The sequence below is a fragment of the Hibiscus syriacus genome, unplaced genomic scaffold, assembly GCF_006381635.1.
Source record: "Hibiscus syriacus cultivar Baekdansim isolate YM2019G1 unplaced genomic scaffold, ASM638163v2 tig00111273_pilon, whole genome shotgun sequence".
Lineage (NCBI taxonomy): Eukaryota > Viridiplantae > Streptophyta > Magnoliopsida > Malvales > Malvaceae > Hibiscus > Hibiscus syriacus.
In genome coordinates this window covers 1,796,715-1,824,390 of record NW_024063040.1, presented here as the reverse complement: position 1 = coordinate 1,824,390, position 27,676 = coordinate 1,796,715, and the positions used below count along the sequence as shown (strand labels likewise).

The 27,676-nt window shown below is 35.9% G+C and overlaps 1 protein-coding gene across 1 annotated transcript; it reads left to right on the top strand.

Moving 5' to 3' along the window:
* Positions 1-205: 205 nt before the first annotated feature.
* LOC120157631 (protein S-acyltransferase 8-like) lies at positions 206-27,676 on the top strand. Its single transcript, XM_039168712.1, has 5 exons — positions 206-250; positions 24,551-24,736; positions 26,329-26,625; positions 26,728-26,956; positions 27,375-27,676. Exons 1-5 carry the CDS (start codon positions 212-214, stop codon positions 27,674-27,676), a joined length of 1,053 nt encoding a protein of 350 aa, XP_039024643.1. The 5' UTR covers positions 206-211.

Sequence of the window (27,676 nt, the reverse complement as noted above, 5' to 3'; positions counted from 1 at the left end):
CGGCGAAGTTCTTGCATTGGAGGGTGTTACGATTTCTTTTCTTAATGAAATGAAAATCTCGCAAAAGTTCCAAATATTAGACTGTGTTCCAACGTAGTCGAATAAAGCTCAAGTGAGCGCGGGAATTTCGTGTTTACGAAGTTTGGAAAGGAAGTAATGTAATGATGGAAAAGCGTCGAATAAAGCTCGAGTGAGCGCAGGAATTTCTTTCATGAAAAAGCGTGTTTATGAAGTTTGGAAAGGAAGTAATGTAAGGATGGAAAAGTGTGTTTACAAAGTTTGGAAAGGAAGTAATGTAAGGATGTCAATTCTTCTTCTTCTTCTTCTATGATTTAATCGTCTTTCGATTGAGTATAATTTTCAGTTTGGTGGCGAAGTTCTTGCATTGGAGGGTGTTACGATTTATTTTCTTAATGAAATGAAAATCTCACAAAAGTTCCAAATATTAGACTTTGTTCCAATGCGTTTTTCCCGATATATCACCTTTTCCATTTATTTTCCCCTGTCAGGCACCCTTCAGACTATTTTTCCCGATCTAACACCCTTTGCAGTAAGTCGCGCCCCTGCAGCGCGCTCTGGCGCCACGTGGGATACACGTGTGTAAGGCGCGGGGCAAGGGCCGCGCCTTACTTGCAAATCTGACACGCGTCAAAAAGGCGCGCCCCTTAGGTTTAATTACATACCTACCCTGGCCTTTCACACCCCCTCTTTCCCTATAAATACTTCCATCCTCAATCACTTTCATCATACCAAATCCTCTCAACTTCTCTCAACCTCTCTGAAATACTATATTCTCTGTTTAAGGTATATTTTATTATATTTAATATTTTGTATTTAATTTATTTAAGTATTTAAATTATTTAATATTATATTTAATTAATTTTATTTTGTAGATATAAAATGGAAGGTGGTCTGCTTCGCTTGGATGGAAATCATATATCTCGACATTTTGCTAATACGGTAACATTTTAATGTTTTAATTTAATTTAAATTATTAGTAATAATTTATTTATTTATTTAATGCATGATTATTAGTTTAAAAATTAATTTTTAGATTTATTTATATTTTAGGAGAGAGACCGTATATTAGATCTTTTTATTAGGAACCTTAAGTTAGTGATATATGGTTGTGTCATGCCGTATTTAGTAGAGGCTGGATTTGGTCACATAGGTAGATATGAGGGTCACTGTAAGATAGAACCAGACCTTATTGCTGCCTTAGTGGAGCGGTGGAGGCCGGAGACCCACACATTTCATCTTCCGTGCGGAGAGTGCACGATTACACTTGAGGATGTTTCTATGCACCTGGGGCTTCCAGTGGATGGAGATGTGATATCGGGGATGGCGCACGGTTCATGGACTGCTTTGTTCCGGGACTATCTAGGACGTGTCCCGGAAAGTTTTAATAGTGGTCGGATACCGTTAAATTGGTTAGATGCCAATTTTCGGGAGTTGAACGATGACGCCTCTGATGATGAAGTTAAAATGTATGCACGGGCATGCATACTGCAGCTGATAGGAGGGTTGTTGATGCCGGACAAATTGCGCAACCAAGTTCACTGTATGTGGTTGTGATATCTTGGTGACTTTCATCTGGCCGGATCACTCAGATGTGGCTCGGTAGTTTTGACTTTCCTGTATAAGGAGATGTGTCGCGCGATTGACTACAGAAAAAAAGCTATCGGCGGATATCTCATGCTGCTGCAGTCTTGGGCGTGGTATCGATTGCCCTTTTTATGTCCCGTTGTCAAGAACCCATTCGTATTTCCACTACTATTAAGGTAATTATAAAACTGATTTCGTATATTATCATTTTATACAGTGTATAATAAATTTTTTTCCTTGAATAAGTGGTCTACTGATAGGAAAAATCATCAGGAGCTACCTGATGATTTAGAAAAATTAGGGTGTTAATCGATCAGAAGGCTGACATACAGGTTTGTATTTTAATGTTTAAAAATCGATTTTAGATTATATTTATATAATTAGATTATTATTTTGATAAAAATTATATATATTTGTTTTAGTTTGAATGGGTGTCATATTCTAATGATGATGTGAGGATGGTGATTCCACCTGAGTTGAGAGACCCATCAGATGTTTGGATGACGATGGTTCATTTTATCTGTTATGCGATCGTCGAGTGGCACTCCACTGATCGCGTGCTCCGGCAATTTGGTTGTTTTCAACCAATTCCGGAAGCACCTCATAATATGGACAAGTTGCATAGCACAGATCGACGCGACAAGACATATACATATTGGCTGGTGAGGCATCATGAGTGGGTCGTGTTGTGGGAGGATCGACATCGGTGCCTTCACCGTAGAGAGCCCATTTTTGATGACCTCTTGATGGTTGCTGACGGTTATTAGGACTGGTTCAACAGTAACGGGAAATCGTTTCTTCTTCCCGAGGATGCATGAGGGCGGACCTTTCAGCGACGTTGACAGAGACATTCACCAACACAGCACCATCGTCCCTCGACTCGTGGATGGAGAGCAGGTGTGTCCGGTTCTTCCTCAGCTACACCAGAAGGAACTTCACAGTAGCCACCGTCTCCAGCGAGTTACATACCACAACCATATATGATGCCGCCACTTCCATTCCCTTACCCGATGTCGCTGCCGCCACCGTCACCTGGTTTTATGACCCCGCCACCATCACAGAGTTATATGACCCCTCCTAGAGGATATTATGAGTCTATGTTTGCAGATCCTACTTGGGGTTCATATGCTGAATATTTGGCGGGTGCAGCCTCATCACCTATGGTCGCATCACATACACCTCCTGTATAGTTTTCACACTCGGCGATGTCTGGGTTTTATGAGTTTTCCCAGTTTTCCCAATTTTTGCAGGCCGGTGGGATATTCAGTCATATACCTCTAGGGTCCTTATTCTATGGAGGTGCTTCGTCGTCATCAGCTCCTCCTCAACAAAATGTAGCTTCTCAGGACGCCGACGCCGACGACGATGATGATGGTGATGATGATGACAGCGAGGAGTCACAACCAGTGATACGAAGAAATCCTCATCGAGATCGACAACCACCGTCTTGCGGACACATTCGCGTCGCAGGCATCGATAGATTTTGTTTTTTTATTATATTTGTATTTAGTTGTTTATTGGATTTTTTATTGCAATTTTTTTTATTATTTATCATTTAATACTTACTTTTTTTCGTGTGGTTGGATTTATTTTAATTTATTTTGTTAAATTTGTTATACAGTTTTGTTAATGTATTTTGGTTATCATTTACCATATAATACTTTTTGTAAGTTTGTTGTATTTAAAATTATGTTCAAATACCAAATTGTTATTAGTTTGATAAAATTTAATAATTGTGTTCTCAAACTTTCTTCAGTTTGTCACTTATTATCTCTTTTATTATAATCACATATAACGCCAACGTTCAATCTCGTTTTCTTGTATTGTTTTTTACTGTTCATCAGCGGTTATCGAATGACATTAACTTTAAGTAAATGCAAATTAAAGTATAAGAATTATTATTTGATAAACAACTACATCATGTCATCATCAATTGTTACTTGATGACAACAGAAGTTGACATATTTTTCTAGTGTGTCCTGGCTTTCTACAATGCACATATCTTCTGTCTTGTCTAGATCTTTCTCGAATATCCATATCGCAATGAATTTAATTGGATTTTGGATGACCACGCTCCCTTAATAAACTTAGATTTGGTATAATCAGAAGCCAATCCTGAACCTCATCAGGGTATTTGTCATTACCTATGGGGGAACTCAAATTCGTATACCTTATAAACTTCAGATAATAGGTATACGGGATCCACAAAACGGTTATAGTCTTGACGCGTATGCGAGCAAGCTGCTATCACATGAGAGAATGGATACTTCAGAGCTTGAAAAAACCCGCAATCGCACGTTCTGTCCCGTAGATTTACTCTTAACGACACAACTTCAATCCCTTGAAGAGGTCACGACAACTCTGTGACACGAAACAATTCATGCCTTTTAGAGAAGTCAGATACAAACATTCCATTTGATGCAGTAATTTTTTTTTCTGTAGATCTGTAACTAATCTAGGGTGATAGACAAGACCGCCTTGCACCCAGGTTTGAGCTTGTCCCCCGAGCTTCGCAAAAAGCGCCCCCAAACGAAAATATATAGTTTTTACCAAAGCCACTACAGGTAAGTGACGTGTACCCTTTAAGGTTGAATTGATTACCTCAGCCAAGTTGGTCGTCATGTGTCCATATTGATATCCACCATCATATGCGTTCGTCCACATTTCTTTATCGATGAGGTTGATGTAATCATATCCTTCCTCGTTCTTCGCTGCAAATCTTGAAGCATTGATTCAAACGTTCGAGGAAGTAGTTCGTAACCTGATCAAAAAATGTATAACTTACTAACTTGCTCTCTTTGCAAAATTAAAATGATCGAAAGAAAACAAACTACATCAGTTTCACTAAACCTATACACACAATTAATTGACGCTCATCATTCTTCTTGTACCTGCCACGGTAGTTCGCAGCAATGTGTCGGAGACAATACCTATGTTGGACAAAGGGTGGTTGCCACATTGGACCCAAAGACTCCATTGATGCTTTGATCCTAGCTCCACGATCTGAAATGACACATTTTTTCCCTCATGATAACATGTGCACGTAAGTTTCGGAGGAAAAAAACCCAAGAATCTGTATCTTCTCCTTCGACAAGAGCAAAAGCAACTGGAAGAATGTTGCGATTGCCATCTTGGACAACTGCCAATAATAAAACTTGCTTGTATTTTCCATACAAGAAAGTCCCGTCGATCTGGACCACAGGCTTGTAGTATTTGACAACATTAACGCACTGTGGGTAAGTCCAAAAAACCCGATAGAATTGGCATCGATCACGTAGAACTCAATCATTATAGTATGCATAGGAGGTTTCAAAGTCCACAATTGTCCCAGGATTCAACGTCCGCACCAACCTAAATCAACATGGAAGTTCGTTGTAAGATGCATCCCATTCGCCATGAAGTTTGACAATGACATTTTGTTTTGCCAACCAAGCTTTTTTATAGGAGACAGTGTACCCATACTGCGATTGTATAGCTGAAATCAACACTGCAACAACTATATGAGAGATTGCTTTTACCATGGGCATGATGGCTTGGCATATCACTTTAGAGTCCAAGTTGGGATGATCTTGGTTGACCCCTCCAACACAACATGTGTGAGGACCGTTGTATACTATTAGTTCTCATCTGTTGTTTTTCCTCTTCCTCTTCGATACACGAACCATCCAATTGCATCCGTTTTCACGTCGGACACAGTAGCATACATATTTTTCGGTCGTGGAGCGGTCGACTCTGGACTGAACAGAATTACGGATATTGTAATTTTTATAGCCATCATCGCTTCTTCTTTGCTTGAAAACTCCATGCTTAAAGATAACTCACCATTATTTATTGATAAGTAATATTCATAGTCTCCGAGATTAGGCATATCCGTAAATTCTGGCCCGTAGATTGCACCATAATCAACTTCATACATGTGTGTAGGAGGGTCAGTTTGTGCCACATTTCCTGGAACTTCATCTACATCATCATCATCGGAGTTGAATTGCGGTGATTCTGGGTGAATGAATAGTCCAGTTTCAGCACCATCCGCATCAGGCTCACTAAGCGATTCTTCTGGTGGAGATAATGGTTCCTCCATGCTCTCTACATTTAGGTCGAAGAACCTACTACTTGCACGCCTTCCCCTTGAACTGGAAGGCATATCGACATTGAGATCGAAAAAGATCGCAATCGAATGCCTCCCCCTGGAGCTTGAAGTCATCGTGTCAAATGGATAGTGCACAGATTGTTGCGTCGATGACATCTCCATATTAAGGTCAAAGGGATTTGACAATGAATGCCTTCCCCATGAACTGCGCGCGATGTTGCCATACGGATTGTTCATCGACCCACCTCGGTACATATCGTAAGGAGTTGCGGATGAATGTCTCCCCATTATGACATTAAAATCATTACACATTACTGTCGTCGGGCTATCAACTTGATCAACTTGTTCAGCCAGCCCATAGTGGGAGCTTAATGACTGACCCCGAGCAGCACGCACTTGAACAAAATTTGCATACATCTCAATATCGGCGTCTGAATAATTACTTTGAGATTCAACCATCACTTCAACATCATCATTGTTCGAAAGTTCGAACGTTGTATAAGTTAATAGCAACAATGATGTTGAAAATCTGTACTGCAAAGGCGACATTTTTCTACTACTTCCAACATGAACCTTCCTCGAAATCTTCGTTATCAGCTCCTCAAGAGTTATGTTTCTCTTGAATGATATTTTAACACGCTCATTTGATACGAAAACAACGTCGATTTCATCTTCTCGAATTTCACCATCATAATAAACAATAGCTGAAAGTCGCGTCATTCTTTGAGTTTAAAAGTGCGACAATATTATATATGCAAAAAACAACTAAAACAAACATGATTAAATAAATAATATATGAACGAAAATATAACATAATAAAATTTTTACACATAAACGTATAATATTTTTTCAAATAATCATAATAAACAATAAGTATAATAAAAAAATTATAACAAAATTACCTTATAACGAAAAATCGCATGAACTTCTGAATCAAATATGAGAAGATTGCCGGAATTATTGACTCGTTGACGGAATTATTGTATTAATTTATAAGTTGAGAGGGGAGATGTGAGGAGTTTACCGGGGGAGAAGGGTATTTATAGCCGAGAAAAATAGCTATAAATATACAAGGCGTGGTACCTGCACCGCGCCTTATATAATTGTATCAGTTAAAGCTAAGGCGCGACCCCTGCACCGCGCTATATATAATTGAATTAAAGGTAAGGCGCGACCCTTGCCCCGCGCTATTGCCTTACGTGGCATAAGGTGTGCCCCAGGAGCCGCGCTTTACACACGTGTAACCCACATCAGCATAAGGCGCGCTCCAGGGGTGTGCCTTACCCCATGTGGCGCCAGATCAGCGTAAAGTGCGCTGCAGGGGGCGCATCTTACTGCAAATGGTGTTAGATCGAAAAAAATAGTCTGAAGGGTGCCTGACAGGGAAAAATAAATGGAAAAGGTGATATATCGGAAAAAACGCTCTGTTCCAACGTAGTCGAATAAAGCTCGAGTGAGCGCGGGAATTTCGTGTTTACGAAGTTTGGAAAGGAAATAATGTAAGGATGGAAAAGCGTGTTTACGAAGTTTAATGTAAGGATGTCAATTCTTCTTGTATTTCTGATTGGTATAGTAGGATTTTTGGCTTATTGTATTTTTGATTGGCTTTTAGTTTGCTATGATATAAAGGGGAAAATCATGAAAAAATATTGAATTCCTTTTGTTGTTTTGACTGTTCATTGATTTGTTTGGCATTCTCGACCTCAAAAAGAGCGTTATGATTAAGGTTAATGAAACATAAGTGAAGATACTAAATTTTTTTTATCCATATTATTATTATTAATATTATTATTATCCTTATTATTATTAATATTATTATTATCCTTATTATTATTAATATTATTATTATCCTTATTATTATTAATATTATTATTATCATTATTATTATTATTATTATTATTATTATTATTATTTTATATTAAATATATTAAATATATTAAATACATAATATAAATTACAAACCAATTACAATTAAACCGGCCCAGTTACAAACCAACTAAAACCGGTCCAAATCCAACCAGAAACCCTAAATATTTGGGTTTCCAGTTAGGGTTTCCTAACCCTAATTTGATCAGCCGCCTCAGCTCACAGCCGTTGGATCTGATAAGATCCAACGGTCTAGATGATGCCAGAAGGAAACCCTAGGGTTTGATACCCTAGGGCCACGCGGCGCCGCTCCAGCTTCCACGCGGCTGCCGACAGCCCTCGCCGCCTCCGCCGCTGCCACATCCCAACCGAAGACTCCAGAAGATCATATACCAGTCGTCCATGCAAGGCTACGGGGTGAGTCACCACTGGTAGTCCGGTGACTCACCGAAGCCCCCTCTTCGGACCGGTCCGAGACGAACACCGGTGGTGGCTATAAAAGCCACCACCCACCTGCGAAAAAAAAAGGACAGAGAGACAGAAACCAGGGACAGAGACAGAAACAGAAAACGAAAAAAAATACAGAGAAAGAAAAAAAAAAAACAAACTAGTACCAAAGATCTCAGCAGCAAAGAACCAGAAGAAAAAAGAGAGAAAAAGGAAGAAGAGACTTACCGAGGAAAGCTACACCACCACCGGAGTAACCACGCGCCTCCACGTTCCACAGCAAACCTTCGAAAACCGAAGGTATTTTTCAAGATTTGCTCCGATTAGGAGCCGTTTAACGAAAAAAAACATCGGAACCGTCATTAGGACGGTCCGATCTACGTTTAGATAAAAGAAAAATTTTTCCGGCCACCGAAGACGGTGGCCGGCGGCGGTGGATGACGGCGGATGAACGCCGGCTAACGGCTGCCGGCCGGCTGGGCTTCTCTCTGTGTTAGAGAGAAGCGAGAGAAATTTCTCTCTCTCAGAGAAGAGAGAGAGAGAGGGAAGAAAAGAAATGAAATGGCTGGCCCTTCTGGCCAGCCGGTATGGATCATTTATAGTCCTTCCCGAACGACGTCGTTTCGGGAAGGACTATGCGCGTAATTATGGAAAAGTTAAATCCCTTCCGCAGTCCTTCGTATTTGCAAATTTTATATTTTGGTCACTAAACTGAATTTATAATAATTTTAATTCAGTCTTTGAATTTTAATTTTATTCATTTTAGTCATTTTTATTAAAATAATATATTTAGGATAAATGACAGATTTAATCCCTTAATTTTAATAAATAATTTTTTATCCCTAGTTCATATTTTTAATTTATTCTATTATAAAATTTAAATTTTAAATAATTTCATTTTGGTCACTAAATTATTAAATTAGAAAATAAAATATTTAAACCCTATAATTTCAATTAATTATTAATTAGGAATTAGATTTAGTTTTATTTTTATTTATTTTATATGTTTTCATTTTAATGCTTAAAATATATTGTTTTAGTGATATTTTTATTTTATTATATTGTTAAATATTTTTATATATTCATAAATATACATATAATGAATAGTTTTTTTTTATATTTATTTTTAATATCGAAGAAAAGGACAGTCTTAATACAACTGGATGTCTTATTCTGATATTTTAAAATTAAAAAGTAAACAATATTATTTAAATCAATATTTATCAATATCAAAGAAAAGAGCTGTCTTAAGGCACCTAGAAGTTCTTTTCAGATATTAAAAATAAATAAATATTTTTTTATATAATTTTGAAATAATAGGATTATAAATTAAATATATTTTTGAATTTTTAAATTTTAATAAAAGAGACAATTTATAATTAAAAAGTACCACTTTTGGGCGTTGTAGGGGTGCTAATCCTTCCCTAAACGTAACCGACCACGAATCCCTTTTTATTATTAAAAAGAACGAATTTTTGGTTATAAAACGCAGATCAGTTCATCTTTTAAATATGGTTTTCTTAAAAACTATTTTAAAAGATAATTTTAGGTATTCGACCTACCTGATCCAAAAGGCCGATGGCGACTCACAAATTATTTTCAAAATTATTTATTAACATTAATTTCCCCGTCAAAATTTAATATTTCGTGCCCGGACGAAAAACGGTTACGACAGCTTGGCGACTCTGCTGGGGACTTGTCAAACTTCAAAATTAATTATAAATTGTCTCTATTAATTAGAAATTAAAAATTCATTTATTTAATTTTTAATTCTTTTCTTTCAAATTTTTATTATTTATTATTTTTATATTAATATTGTTTTTTTTATTCAGGTATTAATTATTTTATTTATCTGTTAGAGGTTTGAACATTTCTCCTCACACACAACACTTGCATTGCATAACATAAGCTTTCTAATCAAGCTTGTCCTTTTTTAAGTGGGAGTGAAAGCGACGTCTTCGTGAGAATTTATTCTCCGTGTCAGACCTAGCAAGTAACTTTCGGGGTTCATATGCTCTATGTCTTCGTGAGAATTTATTCTCCGTGTCAGGCATAGAGAAATGTGTCCCCTTGAATTGAACTCGATCCGCTTAAGTCTGTAATGGACTAGGATTGAGGGTTTGACAGCCCAAGGGGGCATCAACAAGGACAATTCGAGTACCTTTACTCCTAGAACTGAAAACCTGCATATAATAAACCCTAGAAACTCTCCCGATATGAAACTATGCCGAAATTTTGTCAGTAGGTATACACAAAGGAGAAATAAGTTCTAGCTTTTAATTTTATTCATTATTTTTTTTTTCTTTTTTCTGAATAAATGCCTGCGAACTAGAAATCATACAGTTAGGTTAATTTTTCCAAACAAAGCATGGAACTAGAAAGCATGAGGTTAGGATTTATACTTTGATAAATAGGATCTTTTCTTTCCATTAATTGGTACTAACCAATTTTTTTTTTCACTTCTCATTTTTTTCATACATATTGTTTGCTCTAAACTTGTTTATATTTGATTTCTTTTGTTTGCATTACATGATCATGGCATAACCAAAAGGTGTTTACTGGAAAGACTGTTCATCATATTGGAAAGAAATCGTAAATGGACAAAAAGTTTTATGATCAAACAAAATATGATGCGGCCAAAGAAAGACATCCTGAAGAAACTACGAGGATCGAGGGAAGTTCTGTACATAGAGAACCGGTTATATTAATACCAAAAGTATTAATCAAAGATCCTATCAGATTGATACCAAAAGCAATCTATGGTAAGAGCATCAGTCAGGGCATTCAGAGTAGTGGAGATTTTTATGAAACTCAAGCATATTATTTGAAGGACTTGAACGACCAAAACAAGAAATTGAGCACAGAAATGAAAACCATGCATGAAGATTTTCAAAAGATCAGTCAAGCCTTTCAAAATGCTAGCCTAGGAGGTACCCCAGAAGAATGGATAACAGGGGTCACCAAGCTGAAAAAGAGCTGCAACATATATGAAGATCTTGTTCAAGAACTTCTTGGACAGAAAAGATCTCTTACAAAGGAAAATGAGCAACTCCGAGAAGTGACACAGAAAATGAAAGAGAATGTCATGGAAGAGGTTACAGTCCAGACAAGCAATATGTCCCTTAAGTTGATAGACTAATTTGGCTTTGGAGAATTTAGGAATGAAATATATCCCTATATGTAAAGTTTTGTTTGATGTACCAAAATTTTTGCGTTCAATGAAATCTGTTCTAAGATGATCACTCTTGAGTAACACCTTTTCATACATGCATTTGTATTTTGCATTTGTACATTTTTACGTTTGTATGTACATTTACATTTTTAAATTTACATCATGCATTAAAACATATTTAATTAAATAATAATGTTTATTTATTTTCAATATCAAAGAAAAGGGCAGTCTTAATATAACTGGATGTCCTATTCTGGTATTTTAAATAATTTACATTTACATTTTTACATTTGCATATTTACATTTGGCATTTTTGCATTTGTATTGCACAATTTGTATTCTTATTATTACATTCACATATTTACATTTGCATTTGGCATCTTTGCATTTTTTATGTCATAATACATTAAAACATTTATTCATTAAAATAAGGATTTCAAACAAAGTGATCTTGGTTTTTCCTTGAAGCAAGAACGCTCAGCACGACACAAGAAAAATGTCTAAAGAAACTGAAGATAGGCTATCCAAATTAGAGATAGAGCAAAAAGAGACACAGGAAGAATTGAGGAGCAAGTTGGCACAAATTGAAGCTAATATCACAAATTCTCATATCGATCTACTAAACAATATGAAAGAAATGATTGAGAAGCATCAGACCGCTGGAAAGAGTCTTGTTGAAAACCACATAAATTCTTTGGATGTTACACCTGTTCATATTCCTGAGTTCACCTCTATACCCCAGGAAATTCAATCACCGATTTACTTCGCTGTTAAGAACTCACCATATCAAGTTGGAGCATCGTTCCCCACTGATTGTCCTAATACTTCTGAGTTGGAGCCTGATGAATTTTGTAATAAGGTCCTTGACCTAAACAAATCAGTTGAGAAGGAAAAATTCACTCAACGACTGGAAAATATAGAAGAGGTGATAAAATCTATAGAGACAGTTGAGTCATTTTATGGGTTTGATGCCAAAGAACTAAGTTTGGTCCCTGGCCTGGTTATTCCACCAAAGTTCAATGTTCCAGATTTTGAGAAGTATAATGGGACCACATGCCCTTCATATCATATCACTATGTATTGTCGTCGTATGGCTGGCTATGTAGAGAATGAAAAATTGTTGATCCACTGTTTTCAAGACAGTTTATCTGGGTCTGCATCCAGATGGTATAATCAGCTAAAACGCACTCAAATACGTTCTTGGAGGGATTTAGCTCAATCTTTTTTGGGTCAATACAAGCACATGACTGATAAGGCCCCTAATCGAACAATGTTGCAAAGCATGAATATGAAGTGCAATGAAAGCTTTCGACAATATTCACAACGATGGAAAGACGTTGCTTCTCAAGTACATCCACCATTGACTGAAAAAGAGTTCACTACTTTGTTCATCAGTACATTAAAATTTCCTTATGTTAATCACATGATAGGGGTTGTCCCTAATAATTTCTCTGACATCATCATAAGTGGAGAAATCATCGAAATGGCTATCAAGAATGGCAAGATAAGAGGTTCTGACAATACTAAAGTCAAGAAAGAAGCTGGGGTTAATACAATGAGATCTTATTCAGTTAAACATGGTGCCAAACCTTATAGAGTGATCAAGAAGAAAAAGAATGTGCAGGGATTTCAATTTCCTCCCTTCCACTGTTCGAGTGAAAAATTGCATCCAAAAATGCTCTCAACCAGATCAATTACTCCACAACTTGATCAATCACAATGGCCTCCAAATGAGAATTGGACCTATAAGGAAGTTCCTTGGATAAATCAGACTAGAATTCCAAATTGTTCAACTAAGGTTCCTGGTAACCTTAAGGGAAATTTCCAAGACCCTTTAGAGCAAGCAATTCAAAAATGCAAGATAAAAGAAGGGGTTAAGGTTCAATGTTCAGAAATCATTGTTGCAACAGAAACTAATATAACCAAATCCTACGAAGAATATCAGGCACAAGAAAATGGGAAAAGAAATCAAAAGGCTCCCATGGATGTAATTCGAGACTGGCCTATAGGTCTAAGAAAGAATGAGGCAGATATAACCCAGGAGACACCTCAGATACCTATATCAGATTTTCTAAAAACCAGTAAGGCAAGGGGAAACTGAAGGAGTCTGGTTAATACTACCCCAGTTATAGCTGAAATGAGCATTCAGAACCCCCTCAATAACATGAGAGCATTCATTCGTTCAGAACAATCAAAGAAAGTGATAGCCTCGCGAGAAAGAAAAGCTCTAAAGGTGTTTCAAGAATCTATCTCAGACCTGTACCCTCATTTTGTTAAAGGTCAATACATTACACCAAGATTGGTGAAGGTATCACCAAGGCCTTATGCTCATTGCTATGATCAAAATAGCTTCTGTAATTTTCACTTGGGAGTATCTGGACATTCAACAGGGAATTATTGGTCACTGTTAAAGGAAATAGAGACGCTCGTCGATAAGGGAGTCTTGACACAAGAAATGATCAAGAAATGGGGAGCAAATAAGGATAAAAATCCTGGGCCAAGTACACACCCAACAATAGAGGAGTAATGATGCATAAACAAGTGGAAGTATTATTTACCATTGTAGTACCTTTATACTTTCAGCATCTTGTTTGAATATGCTTTCTATTCCTTTCTCTGCCTTTTGTGCAAAAAAAAAAAAAAAAAAATTGTGTTGCTTTTATGGTTATGAGCAAAGAATCAAGTTTTAATCTTGAGATTATTGAGTATCAAGTAGATTAAATATTCTTTTAAATTTGCAAGAGTTATAGATCTATTGGCAAGTGATAAAATTATATCTTCCATATCCCATCCAACACCAATTACTCGACCTTTACCAAAACCAAATCCTGACACTACATTTATCTGAGACTCTGAAGAAATGTCTCTACCTGTTTTTGAGACACAAACTCTAGATGTTTACCTTCTCGGGTAGAGTCGATTGATTGATGATACTACCTTCCACCATATACATGACTTTATAAGTCACACATTTGTCCTTCCAAATACAAAACCATCATAAACCAAAAGACCTCAAAAGAACCAAACTTTCAACTATTCGTGAATTTTACTGCAAGAAGAGACGAGATGAGGCATCATGGACCAACTCATTGATGATAATTTCGAGTGATTAGGGCATACTCAAAGAAGAAGGGGAAAGTGATTGATTGAAATAAATATATCATGCATTAATGTAAATAAAGTTAATCTTGAATATTCATCCCCCTGTGGATACCTCTTTTTACAAGGTTTCTGTGTATGAGATGATGAATGGCATTGTTTCATTTATCCTTTAATATATATATATATACATATCCTTTGTTGTCCCCATTTGAGCCTGAATAATGTTTCTTCTAATTCAACCCTAACCAAGGATCACCCTCTACATTAGGGGGCAAGGTAAAGGATATTGGCTCACAAGAATAAAGATTGTCAATACAGTTTTATTACGAAGACAAGTTTCCATGAAGTCATGAAAGTTTTGAACTACAAAGTATGTCAAATACAGAGTGCTTGAAGATCAATCCAATCAAGAATAATGGAAAACCTTCAAAATACAAAAGGAAAAGGAGGTGCTCAAAGCAATTGAAGTATTATACTCATCCAGCAAAGAAAGAAGAAAAAAAAGGAAAAAAAAAGAAAAAGGAAAATTGAATCAAGATGGGTGATTTATTGAGCCTCAAGTTACAAAGTTGATCAAGTACAAACAAGAAGAGCAAGAAATGCTGAAGATATGAGAAATTGGAAATGAATTCAAAATTTGGCAGTCTTGAGGGATCCAATTGATGGAAAAATCCCCAACAAAGCAGATCCAAGTTAAGCAAGGCAAGATTGATGGCATCAGAATGAATTGATCCTTGGTTTGATGACCCTTAAACACTTATTTGGGCCTTTTTATCCCTTTCTTTCGTAACCATAAGCCATGGCCTACGTTACGTACCTGAAAAGTCCATTTTAATCATACATGGATTTCTAAGTAAAAGATGATATCTTTAGAATTCATTCCGTCTTCCAAGATTGATTTTTATTTGCAAAAATTAGTTTTTAAAATCTTTAATGCATGATATGAAAAATGATAAAGGTGGGTTCAAGATATAAATTTTTAAATAACATCTTGAAACCAAAGGAGGATTCGAGTTGAAAACCTGAAAAGGCGGCTCGAATATTGAATGGTGCAACAACGACATAAGAGACGATCTTAAGCTCTTAATAAAGCACCACACATCTCAAAAACGTTCCTGAGATTCTGGAAACGAGAAGTATCTCTACAAGATGAGCATAACAACCATTTCTTCAAGTTAGTGGAAGCCCGAATCGACATACTGAACCAACTTGAAAGAACCTACTTTACCAAAATCAACCTACACCTCAAATCAGTCAATAATTTTGACACTTGCCATAGGACTATGATTTTTGAATGATTTAAAAGTGTAGTTGATTTATTTGATATTCATTAAACTCCTTGTTTATGATTCGATTATATTGTGAACCTGAAAGGGGTAATACTTTGCAAAATTCTTTCATTCTTCAATAAAGAAAGGAGAAAAAACATTTTCAAACAGTACAGTCTCAAATGAGGAAGGTCCTTAAAGCAATTGTTGCTTATTCTACCTCTGTTGTAGAAAAAGAATGAACGAAGCCAGAATAATGAAGCACTTCACATTTTTGAAGGCAAGTGGTCCAAGAAGCCAGAAAGTCTGGAGAATTGAACTTGTGACACTCTCCTATGACATTATTAGCAGCTCATCAAGAAAGATCGTTTATCTCATACTGAGGGCAATAAGGATCACCAGACAGATTATTTTCTCCAACCATCAATTCATGTTCTCTAGAAGATTATATTATAGAACCATGAGCAAGTCACTACCTGCACTCTGGTTATACCGTGATGCTGGCTCAAGTCTTGATACATCATTGCTACTTCTTCTATGCCGATCACTTTCTTTGTCAAGATGATACCTATTATGTCCTTCAGAAGATTGCTGAATTTGAATTTGAGGACTTAGGGCACAGAATAAGATATTGGAACAGATTCTACACTTGTATGCTGTACAGGATTCCAAAAGTTGAGATAACCAGTTTTACCATCAACTAAACCTTTCCATAGTTAAGGAAGAGTGAGATATGGCAGTGTGTATTTTGGAGCAGCAGAAGAGACAGCTGTCGTAGCAGTCATTACAAGAAAATGCACCAACAAAAATCTTCTAGTTAATCATGATGATGTTTATGCTTCCGGTAAGATTGTTACACGGGATGCTACCGACAACAAGGTCGAATCCGCCAAATCTATTCATCAATTGCTCCAACCGATCACCATTTAGTTCTTGCACATCTGTTTTCAAAGATATACTAAGACAGTAGAAGGCGATCTTTGCAGCACTGATTCCAGCAAAAAGAAACAAGACATTGATATCACTGGGAAACATGTCTCTAAACAGATCCTTATGTATGGTTTTTAAGGAAACCTAGAAGTATTTCCACCTCATCAGGTTCAAGTGGAGTAACTTTATCCCTTCCAACCCCTACTAGATTCCATTTTCAGCACTCATCAAGAACATACTTCTGGACACTCGAAGGAAGGCCATCATTTCTTTGTCAATGGAAAAGCATCAGCACATGGAGGAAGCAAAATAAGAGAAAATCTGTTCTTAATTGGCAGAATTATGAATATAGCCCTTTTCAGTGTAGTAGCATGGAAATACTTCGAATCTACAAATTCTGGCTCTACATCAAATAAGTGTTGTGATATCTTAGTCCAATCATTGAATTTGGAAGATGAATTTGTCAATAGCATCTTCTAGAAGTATTCTTTGAGTTATCTGATCTGGTTGGACAGAATCAATCATTGAATTTGGAAGATGAATTTGCTAATAGCATCTTCTGGAAGTGTTCTTTGAGTTATCTGATCTGGTTTGGCAAAACCAATCATTGAATTTAGAAGATGAATTTGCTCATAGCATCTTCTGGAAGTATTCTTTGAGTTATTTGATCTGGTTTGGTAGGAACTACAGAACCGATCATTGGAATTGAAATATGAACTGCATGATCATCTTCATTAAGAAGCTTCTTTTCAAGCTTCCTCTGCTTCTTCCTTTTTCCACAAATCATAACCCAAGTTTTGCCTTTGCTTGTAATTGGGATCATTGCATAATGGTTTCCTATCTTCTACCATAAGAAGTGCATCAGTAACCGTAGACATTTGATCAGCACATATAAAATCTGTCAATTCTGCAATTGATGAATCTGAACCACATCTCTCCATGGTTATTGAAGCTTCAGCCTTTGAGAATCCCATTTTTGTCAAGTATAACAGTTTACTCTCCTCATCAGAATCAGAACTCATGATTTCCTCGATATCAGAAGAACTATCAATATCTGTGAAATCATCCTGAAAGATCGCTTCATAATCAGATGAATTATTATCAGAATCAACATGTTGCATGGAAAATGGTCAGTTCATTCAAAAGAGGCACATATCTCAGACGTTTCTGTCAAAATGATTGATTGTTTCTTAAGTCTGTGACAACGTGAAGAGGATTCCTCCAGTTACTTGACAACACTGCTGTTTAGTGACACCAGAATGAGAGTATTCAAGATAAATAGATTTGGGACACGAATAAAGCTACAAGTACCTACAACAAATCAATGTCAAAATTGGACCTCGTGAGGATCATGACATTCCAGTCAAACAGAGATTGAGAGTGAATCAGATAAATCTAGAGGGACATCTTGAGGGCCCATTTCAACCAAAAATAGAATATTGGGGCATTTTGAAGGCTCACAGCAATATGAATATTTGGGCATTCTTGTAGGCTCATCTTAACAAGAAGCAATATTGGGACATTTTAGAGCTCACTTCAGACAGATCCATGTGGTGTATTTTGAAGACTCATATTAACAAGAAGCAAATATTGGGGCATGCTGAAAACCCTTTTCAAACAGAATCAGAAATGTTGAAATATTCTGAATATTTATCAGCAAAATGCTGGGGCATGCTGAAAACCCATTTCAATCAGAATCAGAACTGTTGATGCATTTTGAACACTTGTATTAGCCAATGTGGGGCATGCTGAAGGCCTATATCATCCTGTGTCAAGATCATTGACTTGAAAAAATATTTCCAATGAGACAGAAAGGTGTGAAGAATGAAAATGGTAAAACAGTGACAGTCGAACTGACTATACATAATTGCTTCGTTCATCAGGCAGTTACATTATGATCATGTTGTTGAACAAATGTTACTCAGCAAGTATGTTTTCAAAAACCTAATTTTCTTAACCGTATGACAATGTGTTCTTTGATAAACTACATTACGGTTGCATAAATAAAGATGATCCTCAGGCAGACTACTCGATCCAGGTTTCAGTTCCTTAAGATTTCAGCATTGAATTTGGCCTTCTGTGTGTCGGTGATAATTGAAAATATTTCTTTGAGATTCCTAGCAAATAGTTTCAACTATACTATTGAGATTATGAAGCTGTTTTTCACATCAGTTTTTGCTTCCTTGATGACATTGAAAAGGGAGACTCGACTCTCACTTATATTACTGTTATTCCCGTTGTTATTGGGATCATCATTGCTAGCCAGGGTGAACTGGGTTTTCATCTATTTTGGTTTTATCATGGGTGTTTCATCCCCAGCGGCAAGAATTCCATGAACCTCTTCCTGTACATGGCCCCTATAGCTGATATGTTTCTAATTCTTACAACGCTCATTACAGAAGAAAACGTGATCTGTATCACACTTTGCCTCTGCCCGAGATGATATCAAGATCAGTTGGTGTCTCTTCTTCAATTTAGCACTAGCATATCTTGTGGATTTGACTAATTTTTTGGTCATACCAACATCACACTTGAATCCCCATGGAGTTTTGTTTTCAAATGGTCTTGTGACATTATACAAAAGTTTTAAACACTATGCAAAGAAGTTTCTTGACCGGCAATCCAAGCAGAAGCCACATGAGATGATGAATGTGTTGTCAAATGTTTTATGAACCAGTGATTATGGTGTTGAACCAGTGTTGCAATCATATGGTTTCCATTTATTGACCCAAGATGAATTTTGTCTTCTTCAACTTCAAGATTAAAAGTGAAATATAATGAAGACTTCTTTCCACAGAAGGAGAGATGAAAATTTTGACAACAAGAAACTAGTGGAGCCAACTAAGGTTGAACGACAAGTTGTTGCTAAGCATCTCGACATGATATGGTCCAAGTTGCCTTATTCGAAATCTGATTATATGTGGAGACATGAAAGGAATTGGAATAAATCTTCATTGTGATATGTTTCAAGAGTCAAATTAGAACAGGCTCTACTCTCCTAATTAATCCCTGCTGAGTCAGGCATATCTACATCTACACTCTTCAAAGATGATAGATTCTCTTTTCAAAGATGACAGATTCTCTTTTCAAAGATAAAAACTTTATGGGATTTCTACACAAGTCCAAACAAATAAAGTTGGTTTTATCCAAGACAAGATGGGGCATCAAAGTCATAGCTCTGACTATAGCAAGAGTTCCACAAGTGAAACAATTCTTCTGATACTTTCATGAAGCAAAGAAGACATAAAGATACAAGTTGATCAGATGGTTCTTCAGAAATGCAAGCTTGATAGCATAAGTTGCTACACTGATATCCAGAGGTGACCCTGGCAATAAATGATGAAGTGGAGGAAAATAGAGTTCACCATTTTGAAGTAAAATGAAAAATTGCATCAACATTCATGCATCATATTTAGACATTTGCAAAATAGGAGCATTTTCATTCATTTTATCCATGTTAAAATTTGACAGGAATTTCAAAGATTTTAGCAAAGATATAAATTCATCATTTGATGGATCATCATTACCAGTTAGAGTTCATAATGAGAAGAACTCATTTGAAGAAGAAGAACTTGTTCAACTTTTTGCTTAAATTCATCACCCGGTGGATCAGCAGTGTCAGTTAGAGTTCATAATGAGAAGAACTCATCTGAAGAGGAAGAAGAAATTCATAATGAGAAGAATTTGTTCAACCTTTTCCCTGAATTCATTAATTGATGAATTATTTTTTCCAGAGGAAGTTCATAATGAGAAGAACTTATCTGAAGAGGAAGAAGAAGTTCATAATGAGAAGAACTTGTTTAACCTTTTGCTCGAATTCATCACTTGATGGATTAACATTTCCAGAGAAAGTTCATAATGAGAAGAACTTATCTGAAGAGGAAGAAGAAGTTCATAATGAGAAGAACTTGTTTAACCTTTTGCTTGAATTCATCACTTGATGGATTATCATTGCCAGAGAAGGTTCATAATGAGAAGAACTCATCTGAAGAAGGAAGAAGAAATTCATAATGAGAAGAATTTGTTCAACCTTTTGCTCAAATCCATCATTCGATGGATCAGTATTTCCAGAGAAAGTTCATAATGAGAAGAACTCATCTGAAGAAGGAAGAAGAAGTTCATAATGAGAAGAATTTGTTCAACCTTTTACTTGAATCCGTCATTTGATGGATCAGCTTTTCCAGAGAAAGTTCATAATGAGAAGAACTCATCTGAAGAAAGAAGAAGAAGTTCATAATGAGAAGAACTTGTTCAACTTTTTGTTTAAATTCATCATTTGATGGATCAACATTGCCAGAGAAGGTTCATAATGAGAAGAACTCATCTGAAGAAGGAAGAAGAAATTCATAATGAGAAGAATTTGTTCAACCTTTTACCTGAATCCATCATTTGGTGAATCATCTTTTCCAGAGAAAGTTCATAATGAGAAGAACTCATCTGAAGAAGGAAGAAGAAGTTCATAATGAGAAGAATTTGTTCAACCTTTTGCTTGAATTCATCATTTGATGGATCAACATTGCCAGGTAAAGTTCATAATGAGAAGAACTCATCTGAAGAAGGAAGAGAAAGTTCATAATGAGAAGAACTCATCAAGAGCTTATTCAACCTTTTGAATGACTCTATCACAAAAAGGAGGTCATCATCATCCCCAGCAGAAAGTTCATAATAAGAAGAACTTATTTGGAGAAAAAGAAGAATTTATTCAATATCTCCATAATGATCAAAATAAAGTCAAATGGATAAAAAATTTTATTATCTTTTCATCTTTGCCCTATTCTTGTTAACACAAGAATGGGCAAAGAGGGGCAGCTGAAGATACTAAATTTTTTTTATCCATATTATTATTATTAATATTATTATTATCCTTATTATTATTAATATTATTATTATCCTTATTATTATTATTAATATTATTATTATCCTTATTATTATTAATATTATTATTATCATTATTATTATTATTATTATTATTATTATTATTTTATATTAAATATATTAAATACATAATATAAATTACAAACCAATTACAATTAAACCGGCCCAGTTACAAACCAACTAAAACCGGTCCAAATCCAACCAGAAACCCTAAATATTTGGGTTTCCAGTTAGGGTTTCCTAACCCTAATTTGATCAGCCGCCTCAGCTCACAGCCGTTGGATCTGATAAGATCCAACGGTCCAGATGATGCCAGAAGGAAACCCTAGGGTTTGATACCCTAGGGCCACGCGGCGCCGCTCCAGCTTCCACGCGGCTGCCGACAGCCCTCGCCGCCTCCGCCGCTGCCACATCCCAACCGAAGACTCCAGAAGATCATATACCAGCCGTCCATGCAAGGCTACGGGGTGAGTCACCACTGGTAGTCCGGTGACTCACCGAAGCCCCCTCTTCGGACCGGTCCGAGACGAACACCGGTGGTGGCTATAAAAGCCACCACCCACCTGCGAAAAAAAAAGGACAGAGAGACAGAAACCAGGGACAGAGACAGAAACAGAAAACGAAAAAAAATACAGAGAAAGAAAAAAAAAACAAACTAGTACCAAAGATCTCAGCAGCAAAGAACCAGAAGAAAAAAGAGAGAAAAAGGAAGAAGAGACTTACCGAGGAAAGCTACACCACCACCGGAGTAACCACGCGCCTCCACGTTCCACAGCAAACCTTCGAAAACCGAAGGTATTTTTCAAGATTTGCTCCGATTAGGAGCCGTTTAACGAAAAAAAACATCGGAACCGTCATTAGGACGGTCCGATCTACGTTTAGATAAAAGAAAAATTTTTCCGGCCACCGAAGACGGTGGCCGGCGGCGGTGGATGACGGCGGATGAACGCCGGCTAACGGCTGCCGGCCGGCTGGGCTTCTCTCTGTGTTAGAGAGAAGCGAGAGAAATTTCTCTCTCTCAGAGAAGAGAGAGAGAGAGGGAAGAAAAGAAATGAAATGGCTGGCCCTTCGGGCCAGCCGGTATGGATCATTTATAGTCCTTCCCGAACGACGTCGTTTCGGGAAGGACTATGCGCGTAATTATGGAAAAGTTAAATCCCTTCCGCAGTCCTTCGTATTTGCAAATTTTATATTTTGGTCACTAAACTGAATTTATAATAATTTTAATTCAGTCTTTGAATTTTAATTTTATTCATTTTAGTCCTTTTTATTAAAATAATATATTTAGGATAAATGACAGATTTAATCCCTTAATTTTAATAAATAATTTTTTTATCCCTAGTTCATATTTTTAATTTATTCTATTATAAAATTTAAATTTTAAATAATTTCATTTTGGTCACTAAATTATTAAATTAGAAAATAAAATATTTAAACCCTATAATTTCAATTAATTATTAATTAGGAATTAGATTTAGTTTTATTTTTATTTATTTTATATGTTTTCATTTTAATGCTTAAAATATATTGTTTTAGTGATATTTTTATTTTATTATATTGTTAAATATTTTTATATATTCATAAATATACATATAATGAATAGTTTTTTTTTTATATTTATTTTTAATATCGAAGAAAAGGACAGTCTTAATACAACTGGATGTCTTATTCTGATATTTTAAAATTAAAAAGTAAACAATATTATTTAAATCAATATTTATCAATATCAAAGAAAAGAGCTGTCTTAAGGCACCTAGAAGTTCTTTTCAGATATTAAAAATAAATAAATATTTTTTATATAATTTTGAAATAATAGGATTATAAATTAAATATATTTTTGAATTTTTAAATTTTAATAAAAGAGACAATTTATAATTAAAAAGTACCAATTTTGGGCGTTGTAGGGGTGCTAATCCTTCCCTAAACGTAACCGACCACGAATCCCTTTTTATTATTAAAAAGAACGAATTTTTGGTTATAAAACGCAGATCAGTTCATCTTTTAAATATGGTTTTCTTAAAAACTATTTTAAAAGATAATTTTAGGTATTCGACCTACCTGATCCAAAAGGCCGATGGCGACTCACAAATTATTTTCAAAATTATTTATTAACATTAATTTCCCCGTCAAAATTTAATATTTCGTGCCCGGACGAAAAACGGTTACGACAATAAGTAATTTACTTTTATGGCGCCATGAATAACTAGCTTTGGTTTTAAAGAAAACCAGTTATGGATCGTAAAGTTCCCATGTATAACCTTACAATTTAGGTAGAATTTGAGTGCTTTTGTGCCAAATTACTTTAATGAAAGTAGGCCAAATTTGGGCTTCGCACTTAGCTGATCTTACCATGTTTTGTTGTTGTTGTTGTAATAGTTCTCTGGGTGTGTTTTCTTCAAAGGAACTTTGTATCAATTATGAGAAATCTGGTGACGCTGTTGTGAGCATTGTTAAGAGTATGATCTTATTCTAAATCTGCCAAAATTTTGGGAGAAATGTCCTCATCGAAGAATGATTATTATATTTTCACAAATTTGGTGCAATTCCAAGCCCAGATAATGAAGACATTGCTTTGCCGAGTTTGATGATTATGTGGATATACTTGCTATTCTACTAGTATGTCATATATTTGAATCAAAGGAATGCCTTAGCATAATATTTAGTGCAAAAATATTATTAGACTGGACGAACATTGTGGTAATAGATTGTGGTTAAGGTTTAGATGATTGATTACATTTGTTTGAAGTGCGATGTGATATTTTCGATCCCCCAATAACCCCTCTTTCCCCCTCCCAAAAAGGAAGAAGACAAATAGTTTTTTGAATAATCTAACCATAAGAAACTTGTTGGTTTGTTTTCCGCTGCATTCACTGTTTATTTGGATGCGATATCAAGAGAAATTCTTGTGTATAGTGTATACTATTGGCATATAATATGATTGTAGATGAGACATAGGATAGAGGTATACCAAAGTTCAAATTTTTACGAGTATTTTAGGATAGTTGGCCATACGATTGAATAAAAGGTGTGCAAGTTTTGAAAAAGTACAGAGAATGACAACTTTAAAATATGGTAATATATGGAAATACTATAGCACAATCTGATGTTTTTCATTGTATCTTTTGTTGTCTCCAGTCTGAACATATCCATGTATTTCATTCAGCATTTAATTCCGCCTCTATATACATTTTGAAGAAAATTTTCCTCGGTGGAAGGCTAATATTTGGTCCTGATGCTAGATCTTTGCCAGTCACATTACTGCTGATAAGCGCTCCTGCTATTGTCTTTTGCATATTTGTTGCAAGGCATCTTCGACATGCGTTTTATCCATATAATGCAGGATATGCTGTTATGTTGGTAGCAGTTGTCTTTACTATCAATGTAAGTATCTTCTCCCTTCACTTGTTGATTTGAATTATTTCTTGAGGTTTTAGAACAATTTCTGTTGACATGATCACCCTAGTAGCCAACAGTGTTTATGATTCTGTAAGAACTTTTATGAACTGTAAGTTATGGATAAGACTAAGGGCCAACTTTTAACAGTTGAGATTTTTTAACAGCTATGTTTTTGTCATTAACTTTCATGGTCATCATGGTCGAATTTTTATGTTTAAAATCCTAAAGATAATTGATCTTTTGAATTTTAAAATATTTGTTTGGAGGAATATATAGTGGAACCCTTCCATTTGATATTAGTTGCCGAATTTGTACTAGAAATGTATTTGTCGTAGAAGGTTGGCCTTTGGATAGTCATAGTCCCTTGTAGTTTCCTAAGTTATATATAAATATAACAATAACATTTTATCTTTTATTTTTAGATTAAAAACATATTTTATCATTAAACTTGTCCACCTTTATCACTTTGGTCCATGAAGAATTTTATCAGTTTGCCCATTTAATTCATATATTTTTAACATTGTTAGTACACCATCAATTACTGTTAAAAAAATTAATGACCCAGTTATATCTGGCCACATTGACCTAATTAAAAATCATACTAACATCTTCATTTTTCTCCTGTCATGAATATTTGAATCACGGCAATCACCAAATCAGATGAGTACCCATAACCATAAATAAGTTTGCTTACTTGAATCTCACCTCTCCATCGCATACTGAAACTCAACTGCAACTATTATATGTGTGCCTTTCAAGTGCATGGTACATTGCTTATGGTGATGAACTAAAAGAGGCTGATGCATTTAGCAAGTTTCATCTAAAATTGGAAGAATCATTCTCAATGGGCTGCTAAGCCAGATTAGATGACAAGAAGCACCAATTTAGTAGGCTGTTTTGTTCTTCCAGATTGATCCACCTACCGATGATTTGGGGTGGATGCTTTTAAACATTATTTTCCAACAAAAAATTCATCAATGTGTCCAAATGATGAAGAGCTGATTTGTTACTCCATTTTTCCCCATTAAGAGGCCATCCCTATTTTTTCAGTTCATTGCATCAGCAACGTGCCGGGCACTTGAAATGCACCCATGTTGTAGTTGCAGTTGATTTTCAGTATGCAATGGGTGGATGATATTCAAGTAAGCAAACTTATTCATGGGATTTGATTTGGTGATTGCCATGATAACAATTTTCATAACAGGAAAAAAATGAAGAAGATGAATAAAAGGGGAGGGGAATGGCGTGGGGTAGGGAAAGAAACATGAGGGTTTGTTTTTTCTAGTTTTAGTGCAGGAAAAAACAAAAAATTATAGGTTTTTAAGTATATCCACATGGAGAGATATAATTGGGCCATTAATGCTATCTTTTAACAGAAGTTGGAAGTGTGCAAGTGTTAAAAATATAAAGTTCAGTGGTTAAACTGATAAAAATATTCTTCAAAGGCGAAAGTGATAAAGATGGACAAATTCAGTAGTCACATATATGTTTAACTCTTCATTTTTTTTTTTGGTTAATTTTCTATTTTGGGTTGTCCAAGTTGCGATTTATTTTAATAGCGCAGTTTATTTTGATAGGTGTTGATTATCCTTTTCCACATATCATCCCGGGACCCAGGAATCATTCCTCGCAATTCACGTCCCCCAGATGAGGAGCCTCACCATGATTCCTCTGTATCACCTGAGGCTGGGAATCGAGGCCGTCAGTTCCTTCGAACTAAAGAAGTTATGGTTAACGGAATTCAGGTGCGAGTGAAGTATTGTAGCACATGCATGCTTTATCGACCTCCCCGTTGCTCCCACTGTTCCATTTGCAACAATTGTGTTGAGCGTTTCAATCACCACTGCCCTTGGGTTGGGCAATGCATTGGACTGGTACGTTTTATCTGATAAACCTATCTATTCATAGGAGTCCAGATGTTTGTTGCTTCACTTGAGCACTGTTGTTTAGTAGTTGACTATTCTGTATACGAGCAGCGCAATTACCGGTTCTTTTTAATGTTTGTTTCTTCGGCAACTCTTCTGTGCATCTATGTGTTCTCCATGTCATCATTCTACATTAAGGTTCTGATGGATGATAACCGTAGAACAGTTTGGGAAGCAATGAAGGAATATCCTCCATCTGTCGTACTAATGGCCTATTGTTTTGTTGCTCTGTGGTTTGTTGGTGGACTCACCGGGTTTCACTTGTACCTGAACAAACCAGGTGTGTCTTCTCTTGACCTCTCGTTTCTATATGATGATTTAAGTTATGCTTGATCTCAGATATTTCTAATCATAGAGCTTGAAGTTATTTTCCAAAGGCATTTCCATAATTCTTTGTTCAAGTATCATAAGAAATGATCGAAGTTTGATATTGATCTTACGCCCTCAATCCTCATAACTCGTAAGAGGTTGGTAAATAAATATATTGGGAAACAAAAATCCACCGACAAGCACAAGTTTTAGGCCTTGATTTGCATTTTGTGCAGCATGAAACAAAAATCAAATTTTTTGTTTAATTCAGCAAGTAGTTTAACTAACATACCCAAATGTCTCCCAGACTACCTATGAAAATTTTCGACAAAGGGCCGGCAACAGAATCAACATTTATGATCATTGTTGCGCCAGTAATTTTCATGAAGTATTTTGCTCGAAGTCCAAGAATAATTTCCGGGTGTTTGTCCAAGAGGAGGTACCAAGGCCTACTTTACCAAGTACGGAGGAAGCAAAAACAGAAGATCGAGGTGTAGAGCCGCGTTCAAAGGTCGACGCTGAAATAGAGAACAATGAAGATCTTCTATTGAAGATATCCCAGCAGTGTATTATCGAGGAAGGTGAAGATCTATCAAAGATCTCCCAACGACATAAAGACGAGGAAAATGAGAAGGGCTTTCATAGTATGGAGGGCAATGATCATCCTCCCCAGACTACCTTGGATGTTTAA